Source organism: Psittacula echo (assembly GCF_963264785.1).
Source record: "Psittacula echo genome assembly, chromosome: 2".
Classification (NCBI taxonomy): Eukaryota; Metazoa; Chordata; class Aves; order Psittaciformes; family Psittacidae; genus Psittacula; species Psittacula echo.
Window position 1 is genome coordinate 102,976,623 of NC_137737.1, and position 25,903 is coordinate 103,002,525.

A 25,903-nucleotide genomic window follows, 5' to 3' on the forward strand; every position below is an offset into this window, starting at 1 on the left:
GGAAGAGCCGGGAGGTATGGAACAATGATGTAAAAGAATCAGCTCAATGCCTGTGGCTTAAGCAGAATCCTTTCCTCCTGTGACAGTAATTGCACGTCAGCTAATGTAGTTAGTCATGTACCGAATACAGTAAAAGCCTGTGATATAAACCTAACAGTTTATCCTCATAGGGTACGATGGAGATTTTTCTGCTTGCATTTTTCTTTTCTTAGAGGCTAGTAAATTGAACGCAATTTATACCAGAGATTATTATTTACATTAGAATTGTCTCGCAGCTTCAGGAAAAACTGTGTTTTGGAAGTGCCACAACCCCCCTCCCATTCTGCCTTCCAGAAGGCAGAAGCAGCAGTGAACTGCTCTGAGTAATTCAGACAGATGTTGTTAGAGCAGAGATTCCTTCACCATTCCTTCTACGATGGAAGCAGTAGCAACCTCTGTCTCTGGGGAGGGTTATAGGCAGATGTAGGACAGGCCATTTGATTCCTTGCACAGTACTTCCTTAACAGTCATTTTCCTTTCTGTGGAGAAAAGCCAGATGAGGAAGATTCCTATGGGTTTATGTCAGTTCATGATGCACAACTTGGATCACTTTAACTCAGGCAAAGGAAGCACTCAAAATTCAAAAATACTGGATTTCATATTCTTTACACATACTGAATACACCTCTCTGGGTGCAAGTATATCATGCATTTTCTATTGACATGCTTCCATGGGATATTTCCTTATTGGAACCTGTGAATTACTAAGTATCAGAGATGAGATGCAAATATAGACTGAATGGAGGCTGCATAAGCAACTATCAAACTGCATTTCCTGACTTTGTGTTTAACTGTAAATCAAAGGCAATGTTCTTCCAACCTGCTTTTCGTAGGTTTGCTGGGTTTTTTGGTTTCTTTTAGTGTAGATATAGGTTTCAAGAAAGCAGGCCATAACACCTAAGAGACAAAGCAGTGGAATGAAGAATGGCCAATTCCGTTGTTTCTATTTGCACATTTATTTGAAAAGTTACCAGTGCTGATTGTTGTTTCTGTTCATTTTACTTTTAAAAATAGTTTTGGAGAAAGAATTTTAATATAAAGAGAACTGTTTAGTAGCAAAGATATATTGCATATTAATATATACATGTATATTAAAATATCATAAGAAGACAAATGTATTCCTTGTCAAATCTGGAGTCAGCATACAGCTGGACATCAAAAATACATAGGCACAAAATAATAACTAAACACAAAGCACTGAACAATTAGAAGGAAATGTGTCTGATTTTAATCCCAGAAACCAAGTATTTGTTGAATATACAGTCTCTGGCAAATGCACTGTAAAATCTCGGGCAAGTCTCAGAAAAGAATTAACACAGTAATATTTGACTTTTAGAAGACTCATCATTAGGCCCAATATGTAAAGTAACGTAACGATTTTACATCCAAATCAGTAAATACATGCTACATTCTTACCTATTATGGGATAAAGGAAAAAAACCAAACCAAAATAAAATAGAGAGAAAAAAAAAGATGAAATTCTGATTTTATGATTCCACTAGTATATGTACCGATCACTAGCAAAGGGCAGAAAAGAAAGGATGATGGTTTGTTTGTACAAAAAGGTTCTCTGTTTGGATCTGGATGACATCAAAATGGAATATGTGACAGCTTCCCTTAGCTTGTCAGAGCATAATAGCAACTTAAAGAAACAAAGCCTTGCCTGCAAAGAAATGGAGTCACAGTGGAGGAAACCTGTGCAGAAAGCACAGATGAAGAAAACCTAGTAAAGGTTGGAGACTCTGCACAATATTTTAAAGTAGTGTTTGAATTTCAAGCTCCATTAGTAGTATTTCTCTGAAGCCGGAGCAGTTCAGTCTCTAAGATCTGAGCTCTGCCATCTCATTTTCTCCAACTCATTTTCTTAAACATTTTCAGATAGATATCAAGGTAGCTGATTTTGTGTTCTTGGAAAGCCTTTTAACAAACATAAAGGAAAACAAAGAGAATATGCATGCACTGTCAAAGGCCCTAACACTGACTACAGTAAACTGTTGTTTACATACTATTCTTTTTGCTGAGATCATCTGCCAGCTGATCAATCACTGGATATGCACAAACATAGTAAAAACATTAGTTAATCCCATATTAAGTATCTGGACATTTTTTGAGCTCATCATTATCAGCAGAATCTACACATAAATCTAAATTTCACTGAATCTTCTTTACCTAGCAGGAATGGCTATTGCCAAGTCTGCATTAGGGAACAGCACATGGTGCAGAGGTTCCTAGATCATGACCACCACAGGATCTGTGAAGATAGACAGATCAGTTGTGAAAGTTGAGAAAACTTTATTTCTATGGCCTTATGCCTGAGCAAATAAATGTTGTCTTACAAATCCCATCATCTTGCTAACATAAGCTTCCAGTTTTCAGTTGGCACAGGACAGCTCAGAAATCCCTACTGTCTTGGTGTAGACATAGCCTAGGAAAGCATGACAGGAGAAGAGACAGGTCCGAAGTCACACATAACTACAGAGGAAAACAATTGCACAGATTTTCATCCAGAAATTAATGGAAAGTTAATACAGTCTCTGGAAAGTGAGATATAAAACTCCTTGTAATAATTAGGACTACACAAGGTTAAAATAAAAATAATAATAAAAAATTAAAGGTAGCAAAACATTATGAAGTTGTCTTCCTGTCAGTGTCATATTGAGTTATAAATCTGCAAACATAGCCTCTGTGCTACGATCAGTAGTCTAAGAATTTTAGCTTTTTTAATCATTACTACTACTACAAAAGCCAAGATACTTAATTGCAAAAAGTGCAAGAGTAGATTTTGAATTTTTCCCATTTTTTTCTCAAAGATAGCAGAAAGAAGAAAGTTGTGTAAACTTCTGTTTGTGACAATAAAAATTAGTGTAAAAACATATCTATGTAATTTCTTTGCTATCATTTTAAATATTAGCTGTCACAAGGAGTAGTGTGGCTTAAAGACTGAGTATATGTTATGCTTCAGATAAAAATTCCAGAATAATGAAAGAATAAAAGGTGGGGTTTGTTGTTATTATCATTTATTTTTATACAAGTGACCTATCAGTAATGACCTTGACTTACGAACGTTTCTTACAAAATTAATAAATAAATGGAAAAAATGACCTGTGGAAAAGACTTGGGCCACCAACTCTCCTGCTGGTTATTAATCCCCCAGAAGTGCTACAGACCGTGATCATTAAGACTTAATTAATGTAATAATACAGTGTCTAAATGCTGACTGCATTTTCTTTCTGTATAATTAACCTTTGGGAAATATTTTATTAATAGAGAAAGGTAATATATGTTTTCAAGGGAGATGCCACATTATTTCTTTTATTCACAGTAAACACAAATAAATTATGGAAAGCTCTTCATGTGTTTGCACATTTCACACATCTGAGAGCTGTTGACTGTTGGAAATGAAGGGCAAGCGCATGATTAGAAAGACTCATTACATACCGGTTCAATACCATGGTGCTATTCGTCATGAATGTGTTTTGCACTCAAACACAGCAGTCTATGAATTCTCAGCAGAGCAGGCAAAACTGAATTTTGTTGCTTCTGTCACAGGGAAGCTAAAGGACAGAGGATAAGGGCAGAGCTGAGATGACAGATCTGAGAAAAGATCTTTGGAGACCCAGGCTTACCTTTTCTGCATCCATTTGGGAACAGACTTTTTAGGGATGCTGTCATTGATATTGCCAATGATTGTTATACGAGTGGTGAATACTGCTACTAGTTTGGATGCCTAACAGCATGTGCTCCCTACATGCTAGGAATCTGGTTTCCTCATTGGCAACATCAGGAGCGAGGCTGGCTTCCCAGAACTCCTATGGAAACTGAGATACACAGTTAACAAGATAAACATGATGCAGTGCCATTGGTCATAATTCAAACTTGTTTGGAACATAAACCTCATCTTGCAATTTCTAAAGCCGATTAGGAGTTGTAGACATTCATCTTTAATTAAGGCGTTCCTGATTTCCTTGTTAGCTAGATTTTGAAAACTTTATTTTTCCATTTGACTCATAACAAATGAAGTTGCATTTCTCAATGGATGGACAAAGACACTTCATTTCTAGATGACTATTAAACCAAAATTTATGTTCCTAAAGGGAAAAGATAAAAGTTTGTTAGTATTTAAAAATTATTTTTTCTATTTATGCCTAGGTATTCTCATAGCTTTCAGATGACTAATTAGACTACATTTTGAGTATTCATATGCTTCTCAAAGTATAAATATATATCTTTAAATATTAATATGATGCACTGTTTTCAGATAGACTGTTCCAGTTTAAACCACTATTTACTATTAAGTAAAATCTTCCCCTTTCCCATTAAAAAAAAAAAAAAAGATAAATTACAGCTTGAGACATAAATTCTCAGCTATTTTCTTCATATCCAGAAAAGGATTAACAAGCAGTTCCTGAATCCAACTTTTTGCCATGAAAAGCGTTGATTGACAGTTTAGTTTATGTTTAGTGTCTTCCTTTCATTTAGGAATACAAATTTAACTAAAATTTCCAAAGTATTGCTTTGTCAGATATGTATTTATGTTGGAACAAGGGAAGAATATTCATCAACATTAATAGAAGAGAAGGAATAATGATAAATACTTGTTTACTTTTGACTTAATCTGATTCATCTTGCAATTTTCTACCTTATTCTGCTTGCTTACTCAATAATTTATTAAAGGCATTCCTCTTATTTGTACTTATAAGAGCAAAAATGGATAAGAACTTGATATTGCAAAACAAGTACACTACAACACGTTACTGTCACTAACACCTATACTCTGAAAAACAAGCTGAAATAAATTACACTTATTTTTCCATTAGATGATGTAAGGGAAAGTAATCACTTTAAAATAAGTGAAAGCTAATCTATAACTGGTTAGGAACACTCTGGTTTCTGGATTTTGTCTCATGAAAGAAAATGGGAGTAGCTTTCTTATAAATGACTTTCTTATAAATTTGTATGTTCCCTGTAGATGACCATCCAGCTTTTATTGCATCCCTACTTTAAAAAGCAAACAAAACCACACAAAAATAAAACAGATCACAGTTTTCCTTACAGCTATTCATGTTGGAGGACCCTGAACTAACATGTAATTTGGTCTGTGGAAAACAAATAGTGGGGAAAAGTGGAAATGAATTGATTAAACTAGTAGAGTTACATCTCCATTGTATTTAATTGCTGTCTCTACAGAACTCTGTCTGCACTCGTTTATAACTGCTGAATTAAAACCACAGCACCGAAAGCATCTGTGTGGGGTGTCTGCCTTAAGCAGGCACAATTTTTCAGTGAATTCTAACCTATAATAGTAATTTAAAAAAAAAAAAAAAAAAAAAGTTAATGCTAAAAAGAAGTCCATTGTGAAACTCTAGCATTTACTTTCTTTTGAGAAAAGGAATTCGTCAAGGCTGAGTCAGTGCTATCTGCCTAGTGTCAAATGTGCACCATTTCACATGGGAATTATAAGGCTGGACCAAGCCTACAGGGTGCAGAGGAAACACAAGAGCAAAAGAAGCACAGCTAAAAAATGCACAGACCTTGGCTTCTGTAGTAAGAGAGGGAAGGCAGAAGCTTGTCTGTAATGCCAAGTAAAAATCAAGGCTATGAACATGGAGTTTCTGTCTTCTGTTTAACCTGCATTTTCCCCTGCTGACGTTCTGGTGAAGAGGAGGAAGTGGAATGGAAATAAGTGAATAGCCTGGAGGGAAAGAGAAAAAGAGGGAAAGAGGGAAAGGGCAAGGTCAGGAAACAAAAAGCAGATCTTATGATGTTAGAAGATAGGACCCTTGAGGAATAGAAGACAAAAAGGTTAGGTAGGAGCTATGAAATTGGAATAAAAACTACTTCATCTCCTACTATACCATAGCATTTTTTCTCTCTCGTGTCAGTGGGGGAAAAAAGAAAAAATCCTTTTCATGCTAGAGGAAATCTTAAAATATATTCTTTTTAAAATTTAACATTTTAGTTGTCAGCATCTCACACCATTTTCCTTATGCTTGTTAATGCCATTTTTTGTGCTTGTGCTTACTTTTGTTTGAATGCAGATCCTAATTGTTAAGACTGGCAGCTCTGAAATACCCTCTCTCAAGAGTACAGCATTATGAAGAACAATTCAGACATCTATTACAAAGTATATAAACTAGATTAGGAAATTTTTAAGGGAGCTGCATAGAGTCTGACAGAGAAATCACACAACAGGAAAAATGCATGAAAATCTGTGTGTGGTAGCTTATATTTTGGTGAGATAATAACTTAAAAAAAAAAAAAAAAATCCAACATCTCTTTTATCACAGTATCACAGTATCACAGTATGTTAGAGATTGGAAGGGACCTCAAAAGATCATCTAGTCCAATCCCCCTGCCAGAGCAGGAACACCTAGATAAGGTTACACAGGAATGTGTCCATGTTGTTGATGTTGTTTTCCTGGAAGTGGTTATTATAGTCTCTTCATGTTCTTGTATGACCATACCTTACCTGGGATACTTCAAATGTCAGTTTGGAACAGCAGGTAACATTTGGAGCTAAAAGTAAAATGTAAGGAGTAAAACGTAACTTCGATTAAGAAAAAAATAAAATTGAGCACAAAAATAATTATAAAATTTCTGCAAACTACTTCAACATGTCTGGTGGGTTTGCTGTGAAGGATAGAGAAACGGTTATCTCTCACCAGCCTCTCAATATCTTCAGCCAGAAAGGAACTTGGCTTTGTGCCCTTATTCACACACAGTACAAGCACTATGGAAATCCACTCATGGTTCCATTAACAGACTGAATTTGATTAATTTCTGTATTAAATTAGTAAGCTTCAAAGCCCTCTAAACAACTGCAATATAGTTAGTAAATTCTTACTGAAACAAAATTTCTGTGATACTGGGGCCTCTATGTAACTAGAGATAACTGGAAACAAGCTCTTCAGGAAAATCATTGCAATTTACCTTTGTAACATTATAGCAAAGACTGCCTGCTTTTGCCTTTTGATTAGAATTTCGGAATAAGAAATGGCAAAGGGCACTTCAGAGAGCTAATTTGAAAAGTAAATGTAATTAATAACAGTATTTGCTGAGTTTTGAGGTTCCGATGCTTCCCATTCCAGAAGAAAATGCTACCTCAGTTTTCTTTCACTCAGTAGCACTTGACTTGAAAAGCAAACCCAACACAAAACTGCCTGTAAAAAAAAGTGGTGGGTTTTTTGCTTATGCTGGTGCAACTAGGATTTACTCTTGCTCCTCAATTTGAGTCAAACAAAATCTACAGCTAATGCAGATTTACCACCTACAAAATCATGAACAAAACAGTGTCCTATATTTAAACCAATCAGCTGATAAATTAAACTGCATACAGCTTTGTTGTAGTATAAGTTATAACTTATTTTAATGCATTCCCTCCTACAGTTCAGCATTTTTATTAAAGAATTCTTTTCAACACTTTCCTCTTTCCCTCCTCCTCTTCCTGCCTCTTCTTTATATGTTTTTATATATGAACTGTCAATGAAAGTTACAGAGCGAATTTCAGAGTCCCAAATAAAGCTGAATTTGAAGATAATGATGGTAGTCATACATTACCCCATCACAATAATTACTCATTAAACTGCAGTCTCATGCTATTGCTGAGATGAAAATAAACTACTTTTATAGCAGGATATTTCTTTTAATGCTCCATTTTTTAAATAAATTTGATGCAGCAGTTCAAGAAAACTTCAAATATTGCACAGTGTGTGACTGATGTACTGAATTATTTCACCAAATCTCTGATCCTGTATAAGCCCCACTGCTATAGGCTAACTTGTGTCTTTTACACAGATTTCCTTGAAGGATATGTTGTATATCTCAAAATGTAATGTCATGAGACTGAAATAGATGTTGATTTGCTTTACTGTTAATGACAAGGATTTGCTTTACTGTTAATGACAAGGGATTAATTCAATGTCTGATAAGTAGAAAATAGATTCTTCTTGACTTCAGATAGTGCTGAGCTGGATACCAGACACTGGACTCACCTCCATCTACATTGACATATGTAAACCAGTCACCTGGGTGTCAACTTGTTATCTAGTCTTCTTTCATATCTTGGAAGGAAAGAGGTACTTTAGATGATAATGACAGATGCTTGGCTTAATATTTCTTCTTCATTTTCTTAATTTTTTTTAGGACAGTCCTAATCTCCTTTGTGGGCCTTTGAACCCAGAAGGAAATTTTAAAATGCTAGGGTCTGGGTAAACTTGTCCAGTTTAAAACAAAAGCTAAATTCCTTTGAAATATTTAAATTTCTATCTTCTGATACTTTAACTTTCCTTTTCTGAATATGGTTCTATACTTTATATTTGGAAGGCAAGGATTTTGATTTTTAATATTCTTAATAATAGGTGTTGTAATTATGAAAATAAATAAACTTTTTTTTTAATTTGTCCTGTTTGATGTTCTCAGGCAACCTCATTTGCTGAAGATTTGTCTGAAAAAAATGTTTACTTTGTGGTAGAACAAAGATAGAACAAATGCTTGAACAGTTGTATTATTTTCTACTATATTCAAAACACTCATGCTAATTTAGCAGTACACAGAAAATTCTTATTTTCTTATTCATTAGGATGTTAAGGTGTCAGAGGTCATGGGAAGGTTGAGCACCTTGCCCTTGACAAGTGAACTGCTAAGGGGATGAGGAAAATAGAGATGTAAGTGGGTAAGATGTCTAGAAATTTGCTCATTTATTGTCATAATTTCAAGACATTTCATGTGCTTGTCTAGAATGTTTTGATCCCATCAATCAGAGATATCAATAAATCACTTACCTTTACAAAGAACTGTCAAGAAAATCCTGAAAAATTCTCGGTAATTTCTTTGTAATTCTAGGCAGCATCAGTGCATGTCTGTCACAAGTCTAATGAGCTCTGGGCTGAAATAGCTAGAACTTGGACAGTTTTCTGGGCATATTGCAAAACCATATGGATTTTGGAGGAAGAAGGAAGGGTACAGAGCTTACTAGTATACTTTGCTGGCTGCCTGTGTTTGTGGCACAGGCATGGTTCAGCATAGGCAATAAAACTCATCTCAGTTTTGACAAGCTTTGTGTATTTGTTTGCTTGCTTGCTGCTGCTGCAATTGTACATATATTACAAAAGGTGTGGAGGTGGAGACAGTTTCCTTTTTTTTTTTTTTCTGTGGTAAAAAAACAAAGGGTAAAAATATTTGAAACTGAATATTTTTGTTATTACATCTACCGCCTTTCAGTAGAACTATTGAGAAAGCACGCTTGAGTAACTACAATGAATCAAAGTAATACTGCTCATATGTGCCAAAGATATCCATTCTATGAATGTGCATATTAGCTGATATAAACCATCTCAGTATAGATGTCTGTAACTTCTTAAAGCCCATAAACAAAGTCTTTTATACTATATATGAATTGTTGAGTTAAAAGTTTTACTACAGACTATTATAGATGGTCTTCTAATGGTTACTGAGGTTGGATTACATGGGCCGGGGCAATTCCAGGCACAGCTACAGGCTGGGCAGAGAAGAGATTCAGAGCAGCCCTGCAGAGAAGAACTTGGGGGTGCTGGTCGATGAGAAACATATCATGAGCTGTCACTGTGCACTCACAGCCCAGAAAGCCAACAGTATCCTCGGCTGCATCAAACGGAGTGTGACCAGCAAGTTGAAAGAGATGATCCTGCCCCTCTACTCTGCTCTTGGGAGACCTCACTTGGAGTATTGTGTGCAGTTCTGGTGTCCTCAACATAAAAAGGACATGGAACTGTTGGAATAAGTTCAGAGGAGGGCCACAAGGATGATCAGGGGACTGGAGCACCTCCCGTGTGAAGACAGGCTGAGCAAGTTGGGGCTGTTGAGCCTGGAGAAGAGAAGGCTGCGTGGAGACCTCATAGCAGCCTTCCAGTATCTGAAGGGGGCCTACAAGGATGCTGGGGAGGGACTATTCATCAGAGACTGTAGTGACAGGACAAGGGGTAACGGGTTCAAACTTAAACAGGGGAAGTTTAGATTGGATATAAGGAGGAGTTTCTTTACTGTGAGGGTGGTGAGGCACTGGAATGGGTTGCCCAGGGAGGTTGTGAATGCTCCATCCTTGGCGGTGTTCAAGGCCAGGTTGGACAGAGCCTTGGGTGACATGGTTTAGTGTGAGGTGTCCCTGCCCATGGCAGGGGGGTTAGAACTAGATGATCTTAAGGTCTTTTCCAACCCTAACTATTCTATGATTCTGAATAAGTTCACGATATTTTGATGAATCACTAGTGCAGTCAGGACCAACTCCAGACATTGGCAGAAGAGGCAGTTAACTAGTTGGCAAACTGGAGTGGACTTGTGAAACATTCATAGCTTAATTATCTGCTGCTAGCTATGCTATATGTCTGGAAAGTCTCTCAGGTTGGTTAATATTGCCAGAAAAGTTAGGGTGTATTGGCTAGGAGCTACTGCTGTGTGGAACCAGGGCAGAAGAAAAGCGACAGAAAGTGTGATGTGAATTTCTGCCATCCCATTTCAGCTCTACTTCTTCTCTTTATGTGTTCTTTGACTGCTGAAGGACCACACCTAGCTGTCCAAGCTTAAAATGGAAAAATTTATTTTCGTCTCTGTTGCTGAGAGGTCTCAAGCTGGTTCCAAAATCAGTTATGTTAGCAGAACAGAAAGCAATTCAATTGCCATTATAAGAAACCTATTTACATGACCTTTATAAATGTCCATTGTATTCTTCCACTTTTCTAGATGAATGAATGCCATAAAAGAAAGTCTGATGTGATAAAAAATTCATAGAGTTTAAGACCTTTGAATTTCTCCTGATAGCTCTTCTATTATCAAATTTTACAATATCTTTTGAGAGGTACATCCAGTCTTAATTAAAGACTTCAAATTACAGAGAATCCATCATATTCTTTGAAAACCTCTTCCAGTCTTAATTACAACCAGTGTTAATAATTTACAACTGATACATCATTAAAATTTGAGCTTTGGGTTCCAGCCATTTGATCATTTCATACCTCCTGCTGTTAATTTATGAACCCTCCAATGTGACCTCTCTGTGTAGTGATCTACAGACTGACCAACATGCATCCTAACTTTATCCTGCAAAATTTAAATAGAGGATTCTCTTTAATATGGGTCTGCTAGAACCATACACTGCCCTGTAGTAATATTTAGGCTGATTATCAGCTTAGATCCCACAAGAAACAGCTTCATTGATAGAGCATGTTACCTATTTCAGTTAGCAAAGCTTCTTACAACTAGCTTGGGTACCCCTGTGCAGAGCTACACTGTGTTAGGTAAACATAACCTGTCTGTTTGGCAGCATTCAGAAGTTAAAAATAATGACAACAAAGGTACTCAGAATAACAAACTCAAAAGGCAAAAGATGATACCTCAAAAGAAACCTGCAGGCCAAAATACATTAGCAGCAAATCTGTAATAAAAGTGGAAACTTCCCCAAAATTTAGCCTTTGGAAGATCTGGGTTAAGTCCAAAAGAATGTAATAGAAACCCTATATTCCACATTGAGAGAGAGAGCACAGGTTGCTCTGCTATCTATAATCCAGCTTAAATCAATCACAACTTACTGGTATATTACTATGACCTTAATATTTCTGCACCACTTTCCTCACATAAATTAAAGGAGGCGAGTGGCAATCTACTTTAGCAAAGTAAATCTAATTTAGCAAAGTAAATGTTAAAATTGAGTAGTAATTGTAAGTGCTCGGGAATTTATATTTTGCAATAACATTGAAAAATATTTGCAACAATGAGCTCTTACTGAAACTTTCAACATTTTTACATGCCTAACTCCCAAATTGCGAAGGCTTACTTAGATTATCAAAATAGTCAGCATTCTAGATGCCTCCTGCAGAGTAAAGTATCAGAACTAGGTGTGGAAGGATTCAATCAACTTTAAAAAGGTTGTTTACCTTAAAGTAGTTTCCAAATATGTGCTTTTACAGCTCCTCACCTCCATATACATATATTGTTGCCTAATTCCAGGTGAACTAAACTGAGGGAAAGTATCTAGCTGGAAACTAATCTTTATTTTGCCAAGTATTATTTTTGATTCTGCAAAATCTGTCCCCTTACCTGGCTCATTAGAGCTATATTGTCCTTGAAAAAGGAGGAGATGGGAACAGGCAACCAGATATGTAAAGAGTTGTAGATCACTTCCTTCCAAGGAGCCCTAATTATTGTTAAAGCATTTGTAGAACCACACCTTTCCATTACATAGTACTTCATAGGCATTTCATTTAATCTAATAGGACTGTGTAAAGTAAGATATCCCACTGAATCGGATGAATGTGGCCTTTATTGACAGGAAAACAGTATATTTAGGTAGAATGGTTTAAGTATTATGTAAATTCAGACTACTGTGCTGCAAACTGAGATTTTCCATTTTAACCTGAGAACTTGCCTGTTTCCTTGTGATAATGTGTGAACTAATACATATTACTCTGGCCCACACTCCTTTTAATGCAGTATGCTGTGTTCCAGTTAAGTATAGTGCTTGAATTCTTTGTGATTAAATCATCTTAATATATCTATCTTAAATATTGCTTGGTTTATAAAAAGCAAAACTAGGAGATACTATTAACCACTACTGCCAACCTGAGCATACCTATATGGGTTGCAATTTGTAGCTTTCCTGTTTTCTAATGCTTCCAAACCTGATAAATATAAGCCTGTACATTAGTATGGAATACAGGATAGAACTAAAAAAAAATACACTTAGTTAAGATTTATAATTGTATTCTTTCACTATAATGTCTAATTTAGTATTTCCTTAATCATATAACTTGGAGACAACGCTGTAGATCATAACAGTTTTTATTTTTAGTCTTAAGATTTAATTGCTACCTCTGCAGGTTCTGCTTGTCCAGTAAAATATTTTTCATATACATTCTTCATGGGCTGGGTCATATATCTGAAAATCTCTTTAAGATAGTTCTAATTTATGGTTGCTAGCAAATAAGAAACTGTATTGACAGCTGGTGGTGGAAAGTCACCAGATATAGGGTACTAGGATTTAGACCCAGATCCGAAACTTATGAAGTCAATAGAAAGGAACATATTTCACTGAGATCACAACAGTGAGCTTACATTAGTATTGCAAAGCTACAGGTGAAATACCTCCACCAAAATGAAGAACCATAGGATTTGTTATACCAAAATCAAAGGATAGGTATGCCTCCATGCATAAAACCCTGTTTACAGCAATGTTATATAAAGCTTATCTACCTCAGGAGATTCTGATGTTAAGTTCTCCTCTGGCTGAATCCGTAGCATATATTTGATCGCTCATATATCTGGTGAATGTGTCAGATACTGGTTTGAAACTGAATCATATCCTAGTTCAAAATTGAATGCCTGGTGAACTTGGTGTTAGTGGTGGTGGTTTTTTGGTTTTGTTTTGTTTCTCTGTGTGTGCGTGTGCGCGCATGCGCTTGGTTTTCATTTATTTTGTGGTTTTTTTCTTTTGTTTGGTTTTTTTTTGGGGGGGAGGGAAGAGCAAGTTTAATGTCAATAATTCCTTGGACTTCCAAGACACTAGGGCAGGGAAAAGAATATTCCTTCCTTTTCCAGTGCTTTGGTTTTATGTTACGATTAATTTGCTAATATTTTGTATCTAATACGGCAACATGTGGGGACAGGTTACAAAACAGCCAAAATACAACCAGCAAGCTTTGAATATTTAAATGCTTCCAAAAATACAAAATTTGTAGTTTTAATCTCCTTTCTCCAATTGGTGATGAGCTTCCATGGCGAAAATTGTGCACCGATGAAGAACTGCACAGACATTACTCCAGTGATTTTGATAACCTAAGAATTTGGTGCTGCACTGTTCCAACCAGCTGCTGAGAAACTTCCTGAGGTCCAACCACTGTATACAATGTCATCCTCGGTATTTCTACACCACTTCCAATGAATTTTGCTTGATAAAAATGCTACCCAAGTACAAATGGTCCCATTTGCTTCATATGCAGAGTCTGAGATAGTCATGAATGGACTTAAAATTACCTCTGTATGCAGCTGGCATTTTTAAGGTACAGTTTCACAATCTACTTAAGCTGGCCTAAAACTGTGCTGCCCTGTTGTGTCTGCACGAGCAATTATTTAGCAATGAGGCTGCCCACTGCTCCAACATAAAAGGACTGGCAGGAGCACACAGCTGGGACAGAAAAAGAGTGCAGCACTGTGCTTTTGGCAGTTGTTCCATCCTACATCTCTGCTGACAGTGACACCAGGCACTTTTCAGCCCATAGCTACTCTAGTCTTGCAGTGTTGAACTCCACTAGAAAGAAAAGTCTTTGAAACAGGGGAGAAAATGTCACTTCCTTTTTTACTGTGCTTGCGCAGCGTGATAAAACTTAATCATAATAATTTTTAGTTTTAATAAAACCAGGATATTCTTGCTTGTTTGCTTGTTTGTGTTTTGTTGCTGCTGCTTTTAATTAGTTACCATTTCTAAATTTTAGAAAATCTTGAAATAAATAACATTAATTGATAATAAAAATATAAAATAAAAAATAAAAATTAAAAACCCTGGTAAGAGCAGTATCACCATATGCTGTTTTGCTCTTTTCTGTGTACTTTCTATTCTGTGTTCCCCCATATTCACTCAATCCTCAGAAGATAGGAACTTAGACATCAATTGTTTATATACTTTATTTATCACTCTCTTTATTTCTCAGATGCTCATCAGCAATGTCAGATTTCCCCCTCCAAAACTAGTTAAGTAGCTAATGGTGTGGGTTTTGTTTGTGTTCCTGTCAGGTGGGGTTACACAGAGAGGAAGCAGAGCTGGATATTGCAAAAGCCATTGTCACAGTCAGAGTGGGAGGAAGGATTTGAAGGAATGATCCCTTATCTGAGAAAGTGGTGTATACTTCATTCTGTGAGGTGCACACTTCATTTTATGACCTGTTTGCGGCAAAATGGGTGAGCTATTCTTGGATGGCAGAGGTTCTAATTCCTACCCTCTAATACAATTAATTTATGTGTGTAAGTTTCTGAGTGTGATTACATAAATGAAAAGCAACATCATTTCCCTAGTTTGGCAGAAAATGCTGTATGATGAAACAGACTATAGATTAGATTATATGAGAGTTAAGAGATTTTTGTTAGAACACTTTAAAGGAGAAAAGACCATTGAACCCATGTCTTCTCTGTAAAAGGTGGGTGCTTTTGACTAACAGATAACTGTACTGTATTAAAGAGGATCCTCGTGACTGCTGCATTGTTCCCTATGGTTGTTTTGTTGGGAGTTTTTTGTGTGTGTGCGTTGTAAAAGAAGGAGATGTGCATGAAGTATATTTCAAGAACTCCCAATAAATAAGATCTATGAGTGGATTTAGATTAATAAAAGTGTATCTTTCAGGCCACAGTTAGGTTTAGTCATTAAATCCCTCTAAAATAAAACCTGTACTTTAGACTTACGGGTTTATGTACCTTTGCTATTTGAGGAGTTATGCAGAAGTTTTAAGAGTCCACCATTACTGGATACCTAGTTACCTCAGTCCAGATCCTACTTAGATACCTGGCTTTTTCTGGGTCTGTGGATGAATGCCTCATTTTTCACAGCAGCATCTCATTCATTTAGGAACTTTTGTATTATTATCCTCATTGACACTGGCAAATAATTTGCTGCAGTCCAGCTGATTATCCTACTCTTCACTTCCATCTGTTAGCACTTGGCCTGTACTCAAGCAGGATAACATTGCTAGCATTTTCAAGATCATTCAGATGGCTGATTTTGGTATCAATGCAGAATGCTATCCCTGAGGTGGTACACCAGAGCATATCACCAACAGCAATCCGTGATTTCTTATACTAACAACTTGAAGTGACAGTTATGTCACTTTCCCAGAAGTCAAAACTCATTTTCTTGGTAGACATTTCACAGCATCTTTCTCCTGCTGATAGCCCATCAGCCTTGCTTTTCAGCTATTCATAGTTATGAATAATATTTGAAAATGTAACAAGATAATGCAAGTTGTTGCCAGATGGTCAATGTTTCTCCCAATAAAAACGTATATGGTAACTTTTAACAGTTACTTTCACAATTAACAGTTGTTCTGAAAGTGACCTTGATTTTACTGACCGCTTTTTATACAGCCTTATGCGATCAAGTAAGGCAGAATGCCAATGCAATTCAGATTCATTTTATGCAAAAGAGTTGGTTGCAACCCAGGGTCACTATTTCTAAATACCTTAATCCAACTCCTTTGAAGTCTGCATCACTTAATTGTTTCTCCTGGATACCAGTTGAATCCATGAGGTTTTGGTTTTTGTTTCTCAGTTGTAGTATAGCAATTATGGGTCTCTGCTGACTATTGAAAACTACTAATAGAAAAATAATTGAATACTAATACTACTACTATTGTTATCTGTTGTTCTGGTGAGTTTTTTGAAAGCAAAATGACTTGAAAATGGCAGAAAGTAAGTAGCCTATACTAGTTGAAATCATACATAGTTAAAGATGCTGGTTTTCAGTTGGCTTAGCAGAAAACCAGCCTTAGGTATTCTGCCAGTGCACCTTCGACGATGTGAAAGAGCTTCCAATGAAAAAGCAGTGACATATGTCTTCACTGCCCTATAAATGAGAATTTGTCAAAATGGCACGATTTGTGAATATATGGGGGCAGTCAATAATTCATTTTCATGCTTCTCCACAAATATCACATTGCAATTGAACACCGTATATGTAATGATCTTAACACAGGTCCCATGGAGTGCAAAGGGATCTTGTGAGAGGTTTACTCTTGCTTTTAACCTAATACAAGTCCTCCACTTGTTCTGCTTGTTCAGAATTGCCTGACAATTTATCGAAGTCATTCTCTGAGACTTCAATATGTTCCAGAATGGGTCAGCCTTGGGAAAAAATGTAATGGATACAATATAGGGTACAACAGGAATAGAGGGGAAAATATGTGGGAGTTTTTAATGCAGTGTATGCTGTTCAATTTCTACTGACTTTAAGTAGGAATGTGGCCTCTATTGTTGCTTTACATTTCCCTTTGCCTGGAATAACTTCCCCAATAGCATGAAAGGCAGAATTTTAACAGATTCAAGGTCAGGGAATTATGTGCTGATCTTTGGTCATTATGCAAATTTCATCTGATGGGAAGTATGATCCAGGCAATAACTGGCATTTTTCCCTTTTAAGACAAGTCTATAGCGCACATCTGAAAGATTAGGATGGCTCCAGACATAGCTCATCATTGATGGAAATGTGCATAATTTAATAATTTAATCCTTCTAAGGTGCTCTGCACAGCACAAAGAAACAGAATCAGTATCCATAATGTATGAACTTTATATATTCATATATTCATTTCAAGACAGTTATACATTGAGTAGCTTAAGAAATACTTGAATATGCAACTGTATTTTCCAAGATAGTGGGAGGGTGGAGGTGAGTTAAGAAGAATATAGGCTATGCCTGGGAAAAAGTGGTCATTTATGCTGTTTGGATGATTAAACCCCACTGAGGCAGTTTATAAACATAGTAAATGGAAACACATATCCAAAAGCTAACACCTTTTCTTTTCTTAAGAGTGCATTCAATATCAAAGAATAGCTTGGCATCACATCAGGTAGGTTACAAAATCAGGCTGTGAAAATAATTACCTGCATTTCAAACTACATTCCAAACCAAGAATGGAATAGTATCTCTTGAATTTTGTGGGTGGACCAGAGGGGCTAACCAGCACTTCTACTGACCCTTCACCACATCACTGACAGTGAACAAGTTACGGGGCAGAAGGTTTTACATCTCATTACGGTCTTATACTTTCCTTCAGAAGCCTTCAGCTAAAGCCGAATGACAATCTTTTCATTGTATCATATAAAATAAATTGCCTACGCGTAGAAGTAATTATAAAAAGTGGGATCGCTACAACAAGATGCTGCTGCGTATCCCCGTGGCTTCCGAGATACGGACACAGTTATGCATTTATTCCGCACTCACAAAGTTGCTGTCCGCGGGAGAGACGGCTCCTGTCTCCCTGCCCGGACCCATCCCAGCCGTCATACCGTACCCTGCCATTGCCCAGGCTGGGAGCCGCGGAAGCCGGTTGGTGGCGGGACGGCAGCTGCCGACCAGCGGGCCGGCCACGGAGGCGACCCCCATAACCCTCATCCACAGCTTTTCTTCACAGAGCCCTTTCATACGTGCCTGCTGCTCCCCGCCGCCCGCACCGGGACCTTCCCTCGCTGTCCCTCACCGCGGTCTCGGGGCAGCCGCCGCGGGAGCCGCCTGGGAGACGCGGCCCCTCCTCCCCCTCGCGCGGCCCCCCTCTTCGGACCTGGCCCTGCCCCTGGGCGCGCTCGCCGCGCTCCTTGCCGCTTCGTTGATAGCCCTCTGCCGAGGCGCGGGGACGGCGGTGGCATACGCCGCCAGGAGCGCGGCTGGGCTCGGCAGCCAGCTCACGCAGTCGCAGCCCAGAAGAGCAGCCGGGAGCGGCTGCGGGGCCGGCCGCCCACCCGCCGCCGCAGCACGGCGCGGAGGACGCACACATCCCTGTTCCGCCGGGGGCGGCACTGCCAGGCACCCCCACCCCCTCCGCCACCCCCCCTCTTTTCCTCCTCCCTCCCGCCCTGCCTTCTGCTTTCTCTTCCCGCCCCTCCAGAACGATATCCTTGTGAGTTTGCTTCACTGCCGGTGCTCGCTGCTGCATCTCCCCCGCCATCAACTCTGGGGAGCCTCCGGCGGAGGGCAGGGACCCGAAGTTGCGGACAGACAAGGGGAACTACCGGCAACGCGGAAAGGGCCAGAGCCGAGCACAAGCCAGCCCAGCCGAGGCAGCGCCCCGCAGCCCCCAGGTCGGGAGCTAGCCCCGGGCCGCGCGGGCCGGGCAGAGCGACCCGGCCCCGCGGCAGCTGCCGGCCGCCCCGAGCTCCTTCCCCGCCCCTCGCCGGAGCCGCTGCGGTAAGAAACGGGTTTGCGCTGGGGGAGAGGACACCGGAAGGTCCCGGCCACGGCGGGGGCCTCGTCCTCTAAACTTGTTCAAGTTGTGCGGCCCCGGAGCGGCGGGGAGGGGGGCGCGGCTGCGTTGGAGGGGCGCCCTCTGCTGGCCGCCCCGGGTCCCGTCCGGCTTCGTGTCGGGGCGGGGGCGAAACAGCGGCGGGCGGCGTGGCTCCGTCCTGAGCGGGCGAGCCTCGCTCCTTCACTCCGCCGGCACAACCAGGCGCGGTGTCCGTGTAAGTGTCGTTTTACTTTGGTTTTCTTTTTAATTTGAGCTCTATTTAGTCTCAGTTGCGTGTTTCAGGTTTGTTTTCTCGGTAGCTCCTCGCAGTGTAATGGGAAGATAGTCCCTGATGCATAACAAGGTGAACTGAAGAGAGCTCAAGTAGCCAATCTGGATTTCTGTTTTGCCAGTGGCAGATTTTGTGCAACTTTGAAAATGCTGATTAAAAAAAAAAACCAGATCTGTTAAAGAAAAGGTGTATTAATTCGTCCTTCCTAGAAAGTGAGCAGTACTTTGTTAAGTACTTTAAATATGTTCTCACACCTGTACAGCTTCAGAGAACTTTTGTTTCTCTTTTCACAGAAAGAACCAACACGCAAAGTGGAAGAAAACCCGAAACTGCTCTTTTAACAAAAAAGTCTTGGCTGTCTGCCTCTTAAACATGTTTTCCTTTTGCTTCGTAATGGAAGGAACAGGATTATCTGAATCATTAAGGCAAAATTTGGGCATCATTGGCTGACGATATCATGAAAGAAGACTTGAAAATATGTCGATACTCTGTGACTACTAATTCAGACACACTTTCTGCAGACAGAGGCATATAGTTGATAGAAGCACAGCAGTTTCCTACAGAGAGCACATGGAACATCTATGTTGATGTTTTTAGAGGGTTTGTTTTATTATTTTTTTTCTTTCCCACTCTCCCATGAGTCCCAAAAAGAAAGATGGAAAGACAGTGTGTGGAAATTGAGCTAAGGTGAAGGCTGAAGAAAGTAAGTTCGGTTTTGGAGTCTGTTTTCCAAGTGCTGTAAATCCCCTATTTCGTCCAATATAACATATTGTTCTGAATAAATTATATCATTTTGTAATCAGTGGAGTTTTTGTCAGCTGTAGAAGCGGAATTTGACCTGATTGAAAGCTCTTTAAAAAACGTAAATGTACGACTCCAATTCCTTTTTTCAAGTGAAGTTTTTCAAGTTACCAAGAGAGGGTGTTTTGGTCTCTTACTGTGCATTGTCACAACCTGTGTTTTATATGCATATCTTAGAGATTTTACTTCTTCCTTAATTTTAGTATTTATGCTGTAGTGTTGTGTTTGAGGCAAGTGTGAACAGACAAAGCACCTGAAATTTAATTTTTTGAGAGCATTGTTATTTCAGTGTTGTAGCTCAGATGACAAATAATCTGAGTATCTGTTGGCATGTACAGTACACACTAAGTCTTTTCTGCTAAAAATATGCCTTAAGATGTTTGGTTTTGTACTTAACTGGATCAGAGTGTGATATCTGTACATTGTGTTTTGTTAGGAAATGCATGCCTGGGGAAGAGGTACTGCTTAATGGATCATGGCTCTGATGTTCACAGGGCATACTTTATTTCTGGCATTAGCGATGTTCGCTGTCTTCACTTTTGAAGAATCTGTAAGCAATTACACTGATTGGGTGACTTTCGTAGAAAATATAGATCAGTATGAAAAACAGCAACGTGAAGGTCTCAGAGCTGAGCAAAAGCCGAAAAAAGCAGTTCTTCATCCAAGCTTGTATTTCGATGCTGAAGATGTTCAGGCACTGAGGCAGAAGGCTCATACAAGCCATTCACATCTGTTTAGAGCCATCAGAAGTGCAGTGATAGCTATGCTGTCTAACCCATTATACTACCTACCTCCACCCAAGCACGCTGATTTTGCTGCAAAATGGAATGAGATTTATGGTAACAATCTGCCACCTCTAGCATTTTATTGTTTGCTGTGCCCTGAAGATAAAGCTGCATTTGATTTTGCCCTAGAATATATGGATAGAATGGCTGGCTACAAAAACTGGTTGGTTGAGAATGCACCTGGAGATGAAGTGCCACTTGGTCACTCCCTAACAGGATTTGCCACTGCTTTTGACTTCTTGTATAATTCACTGGAAAATGAGAGAAGGCAAAAATACCTGGAGAAGATATGGTCCATAAGCAAGGAAATGTATGAGTACTCAAAGGTTCGTTCCTGGGGAAAGCAGCTTCTCCATAACCACCAAGCAACCAATATGCTTGCTTTGCTTATTGGGGCTTTAGTTGCAGGGGTGGACAAAGGATCTCAGGCAAATATTTGGAAACATGCTGTTGTTGATGTGATGGAGAAAACAATGTTTCTCCTCAATCATGTTGTAGATGGGTCTCTGGATGAGGGAGTAGCTTATGGGAGTTACACAGCCAAGTCAGTAACCCAGTATGTTTTCCTGGCTCAGCGACACTTTGGTATTAACAACTTGGAGAATAACTGGCTCAAGATGCACTTTTGGTTTTACTATGCCACCCTGTTACCAGGCTTTCAGAGGACTGTGGGTATAGCAGATTCTAATTACAACTGGTTTTATGGTCCTGAGAGCCAACTGGTTTTCCTGGATAAGTTCGTCTTGAAGAATGGAGCTGGCAACTGGCTGGCACAGCAGATTAGAAAACACAGACCCAAGGATGGGCCGATGGTTTCATCCACTGCACAAAGGTGGAGCACGCTACACACTGAGTTTATATGGTATGCTGCTGAAATCACTCCTCAGCCACCTCCTGGCTATGGTAGTGCTAAAATGCATGTGTTTCCTAACTGGGGAGTTGTTACTTACGGGGCTGGGTTGCCAAACAGTCAGGCAAACACCTTTGTGTCCTTTAAGTCTGGAAAGCTTGGTGGACGTGCTGTCTATGACATTGTTCACTTTCAACCATATACGTGGATTGATGGGTGGAGAAGTTTCAATCCAGGACATGAACATCCTGATCAGAACTCTTTCACTTTTGCTCCCAATGGACAGGTGTTCGTATCTGAGGCTCTTTACGGACCTAAACTCAGCCACTTGAACAATGTCTTGGTCTTTGCACCATCTCCTACAAGCCAGTGCAACCAGCCTTGGGAAGGACAGCTTGGTGAGTGTGCCCAGTGGCTGAAGTGGATTGGTGATGAGGTTGGAGACTCAACTGGAGAAATCATAACAGCCTCTCAGGCTGGAGACATGATGTTTGTGAGTGGTGAGGCGGTATCTGCTTACACATCAGCAATGAAATTGAAAAGTGTGTATCGTGTTTTGCTGCTCTTGAATTCTCAGACATTGTTAGTAGTAGACAATATTGAGAAGGAGGAAGACTCTCCTGTTAATTCTGTCAGTGCCTTTTTTCATAATCTGGACATAGATTTTAAATACATACCCTATAAATTTAAGAACAAATACAATGGAGCTATGATGGATGTGTGGGATGCCCACTACAAGATGTTTTGGTTTGATCATCATGGGAGTAGTCCTGTTGCTAGGATACAGGAGGCAGAACAAGCTGCTGAATTCAAAAAGCGATGGACTCAGTTTGTAAATGTTACCTTTCCAATGAAAAACACACTTACAAGGATTGTTTACCTTTTCTATGGCCCTTATGTCAATGTTTCTAACTGTAGACTCATAGATAATGCAAAACCTGGATTTCAGATTTCACTCAGTGTCAACAATACTGAAAATACTATCTCTGTTGTGACTGAATATCAGAATTTAAAGACAAGGTTTGATTACTTGGGATTTGGTGGTTTTGCCAAAGTAGTTCATGAAAACAAAGTGACCAAGTTTGGTCTAGGTACTGAATCTGTGAAAAAACAGATAAAAAATAATAGGGCAGTTTTCCCATTTGGATTCAAAGTGAACATAATTGCAGGGTTAATTTTGGGTGTTAGTTTGGTCATACTGGCTTTTCAGTGGCGGTATTACATATCCTTTGGTAAAATGTTGCGTTGGATCCTGATACTGGTTGTCACACTATGGCTTATTGAATTGGTGGATGTGTGGAGCATGTGTACTCAGCCCATCTGTGCAAAATTGAGTAGTGGCATAACAAAGCTAGAACATGATGAAGGCAATAAAGCCAAACAATTAGAAGGAAACCCTGTTGTTTCGCCAGATGTTATCATTACTTCACTTCCTGCTTCTGGTGCAGAAATTTTAAAACAGCTGTTTTTCAATAGCAGTGACTTCTTATACGTAAGGATACCTACACCCTATCTTGAAATTCCTGAGACTGAATTTGAAATTGATTCCTTTGTAGATCCATGTGAATGGAAGGTTTCTGATGTCCAAAATGGTCACTTTCGTCTTATCCAAGGGTGGCTCCAGTCTTTAGTTCGAGGCACAAAGTTACATTTGCAAAACATTCATTTATACGAAGCCAGCAGAAGTAAAATTGCTCAGCATTTTGCCATAAACAAAGACAAAAAGAAAAGATCAAAAAAGAGAGAATCTCTGTCAGAGCAAAGAAGCAGGGCAAGAGGGAGTCAAGATAAAGATGCTGAATATATTAGGGAACTGAGAAGGCATCTCTCCTATTATCCTAATGCACGACCTGTGCTTAGTTTAAGTAGTGGAAGCTGGACGTTAAAGCTTCCCTTCTTTCAGGAAATCCTAGGACCATCAATGAGAGCATTATATGTAGTGAGGGACCCACGGGCATGGATCTATTCAATGTTGTACAAAAATAAGCCAAACCTTTACTCTTTGAAAAATGTTCCACAACACTTGGCTGCAATGTTTAAAGGGGAGAATGGTAAAGGAAAGTGTAGTTTAAATGAAGGCTATGCCTTTGAATATGAATCATTAAGAAAAGAACTTTCAAATTCTAATTCAAATGCGGTTTCTGTGTTGTCTTATTTATGGTTAGCAAACACAGCAGCAGCACTGAGAATAAATGGGGTCTTGCTGCCAACAAATTACCAGCTAGTCAAATTTGAAGATATTGTGAGCTTTCCTCAGAAGACGGCTGAAACAATTTTTGCTTTTCTTGGTATTCCTCTTCCTCCTGCTAGGTTAAACCAAATATTATTTGCCACCTCCACCAATCTTTTCTATCTTCCTTATGAAGGGGAAATTTCATCAAGTAGCATTCATTCCTGGAAACAAAACATGCCCAATGAAGAGATTAGACGGATTGAAGATATCTGTTATTCTCTAATGGATCACTTAGGATACCCAAAGTTTATAGAATAAATGCTGCCGGTCAGCAGAAATTTGCACTAATGATCTCTGACTCCTAATTTGTGGATAAATATTAGAAAAGTTTGTTTATTCTTGTAAAATGTGTACAGTCTGCTACTTTCAGAGAGATTATTTTAAGAAAACGATAGTTCTTGCAATTGTGGGTTTTATTGGTTTATTTTGGTTGGGGCGGAGGGGGGAATACAACAAAACCTTGTAACTACTTCTGCTGCCTTTCAAAAAAAGCTGTGTGAACATTTGTATAACTACCAGCTGGGAACTCTATAGCTCAGGGGATTAGTGATAGAATATGGAACTTTTCACCTCCAGCTCACCAGTTAGACCAAGTGGTTAGTTCCTGAAAGTACTTACCATCTGATTATTGTGTGACGGCTTATATGAAACTAAACTGCCTAGCCTGGCCCAGTTCCCAATGGTGGTAATTAGCCCCCTTGGACAGGTTTACTAATGCATTCTGTCTGTGTCTCACTGGTCACTATAGTGGTGCAAAATAAACACAAGCTGAGATTTAAGGCTGTTCAACATCCCTTCAGCAGGAAGAAACAATCAGAACATTTGAGTGAATCTAGTTTCTTATTTACAGTCTCAGCAGATAGGCCAAGAAGTGGAATGGACATGGATATTAAATATCATTATAGGATATGGTTCCTTCAGCTCAGAGATGTGGCACTTAAATTGGGGTTCGTGCTTTGATGAAAGAGAAGATTTCATTCTCCATGCCTGACAATGGAGTACACTTTGTGAGCTTGAAGTAAATTATTTGCAGAAAAAGAAATGAGACAAAAGCTAAGAAAAACCAACAGGATGTCCCAGATGAGCAATTCAATTTGGGGAAGATTTTGTGTAGTTTTGACCCACCTCAACCTAACTTAATTTTGAAGATTGCTAACATCTTGGCTCCTTGCACTGCTTTATCCTCTATCACTTGTCTAAGAGGTTCTGCAAGGATTTTCTCTTTTTGAGTGAGACTCTTCCATCCTGCTTAGTTGTAACACATTTCTCTGCTGATTCTTGTGCGTAATTTCTCTGAGACCAGTGCAAATATTTGATGTCATTGTCAATGGCTTATTGTTGATGTCTGCATAAAATGGCAATCTGAGATTTAGAAGTTCTTAAATAAATTCCAGGTCTGTATTGCTGAGGGATGTTTTGCTTTTCTGTAAAATGAATTTCTGAAAGACAACCATTGCAAACTTCAGGTCTTCTTTTAGAGAAGGCAGAAATCTGAAAATCACCTGTTCCTCAGCCACCTCACATTTGAGTTTCCTTACAGTAAACTATTTCCAAAGTTGTCTGATTTTTATTGGTGTTTCTTTAACATGGAGCTGTGATATGATATTGGTTTGGAAACAGATAGGCTTGATATGATGGTTGTGTCTTTGTCACAGCTTATTTTCTTCTTGAGTCACAATCTCTGTTTGCACATACACATTAAGAAAAGTTTTCCCATTTCCCAATATAACTTGCTCAGAATTCTTTGGAAATACATGCATATTGTACATGTCTGCGGATGTGTAAATCAGGTCAAAAAGAGACATCTGTTTCCTTTACCATCTGCTTTTTATTACAAATAGAATTGTCTTGAAATACGCTTCAGTTGGTTTGTGGGATCTGAGATCAGAGATGGTTTATTATATTGAAATATATGTTTAATTACTCTTTATTTGGGTGCTAAGCATCAGGCAATGTCA

The 25,903-nt window shown here is 38.9% G+C and overlaps 1 protein-coding gene across 1 annotated transcript; it reads left to right on the forward strand.

Moving 5' to 3' along the window:
- Positions 1–20,552: 20,552 nt before the first annotated feature.
- Positions 20,553–24,203, forward strand: DSEL (dermatan sulfate epimerase like; the record flags this gene model as incomplete). Its single annotated transcript, XM_080611814.1, has 1 exon — positions 20,553–24,203. The coding sequence occupies one exon, from the start codon at positions 20,553–20,555 to the stop codon at positions 24,201–24,203; it is 3,651 nt and encodes a 1,216-aa protein (XP_080467940.1).
- Between the last annotated feature and the right edge of the window lie 1,700 nt (positions 24,204–25,903).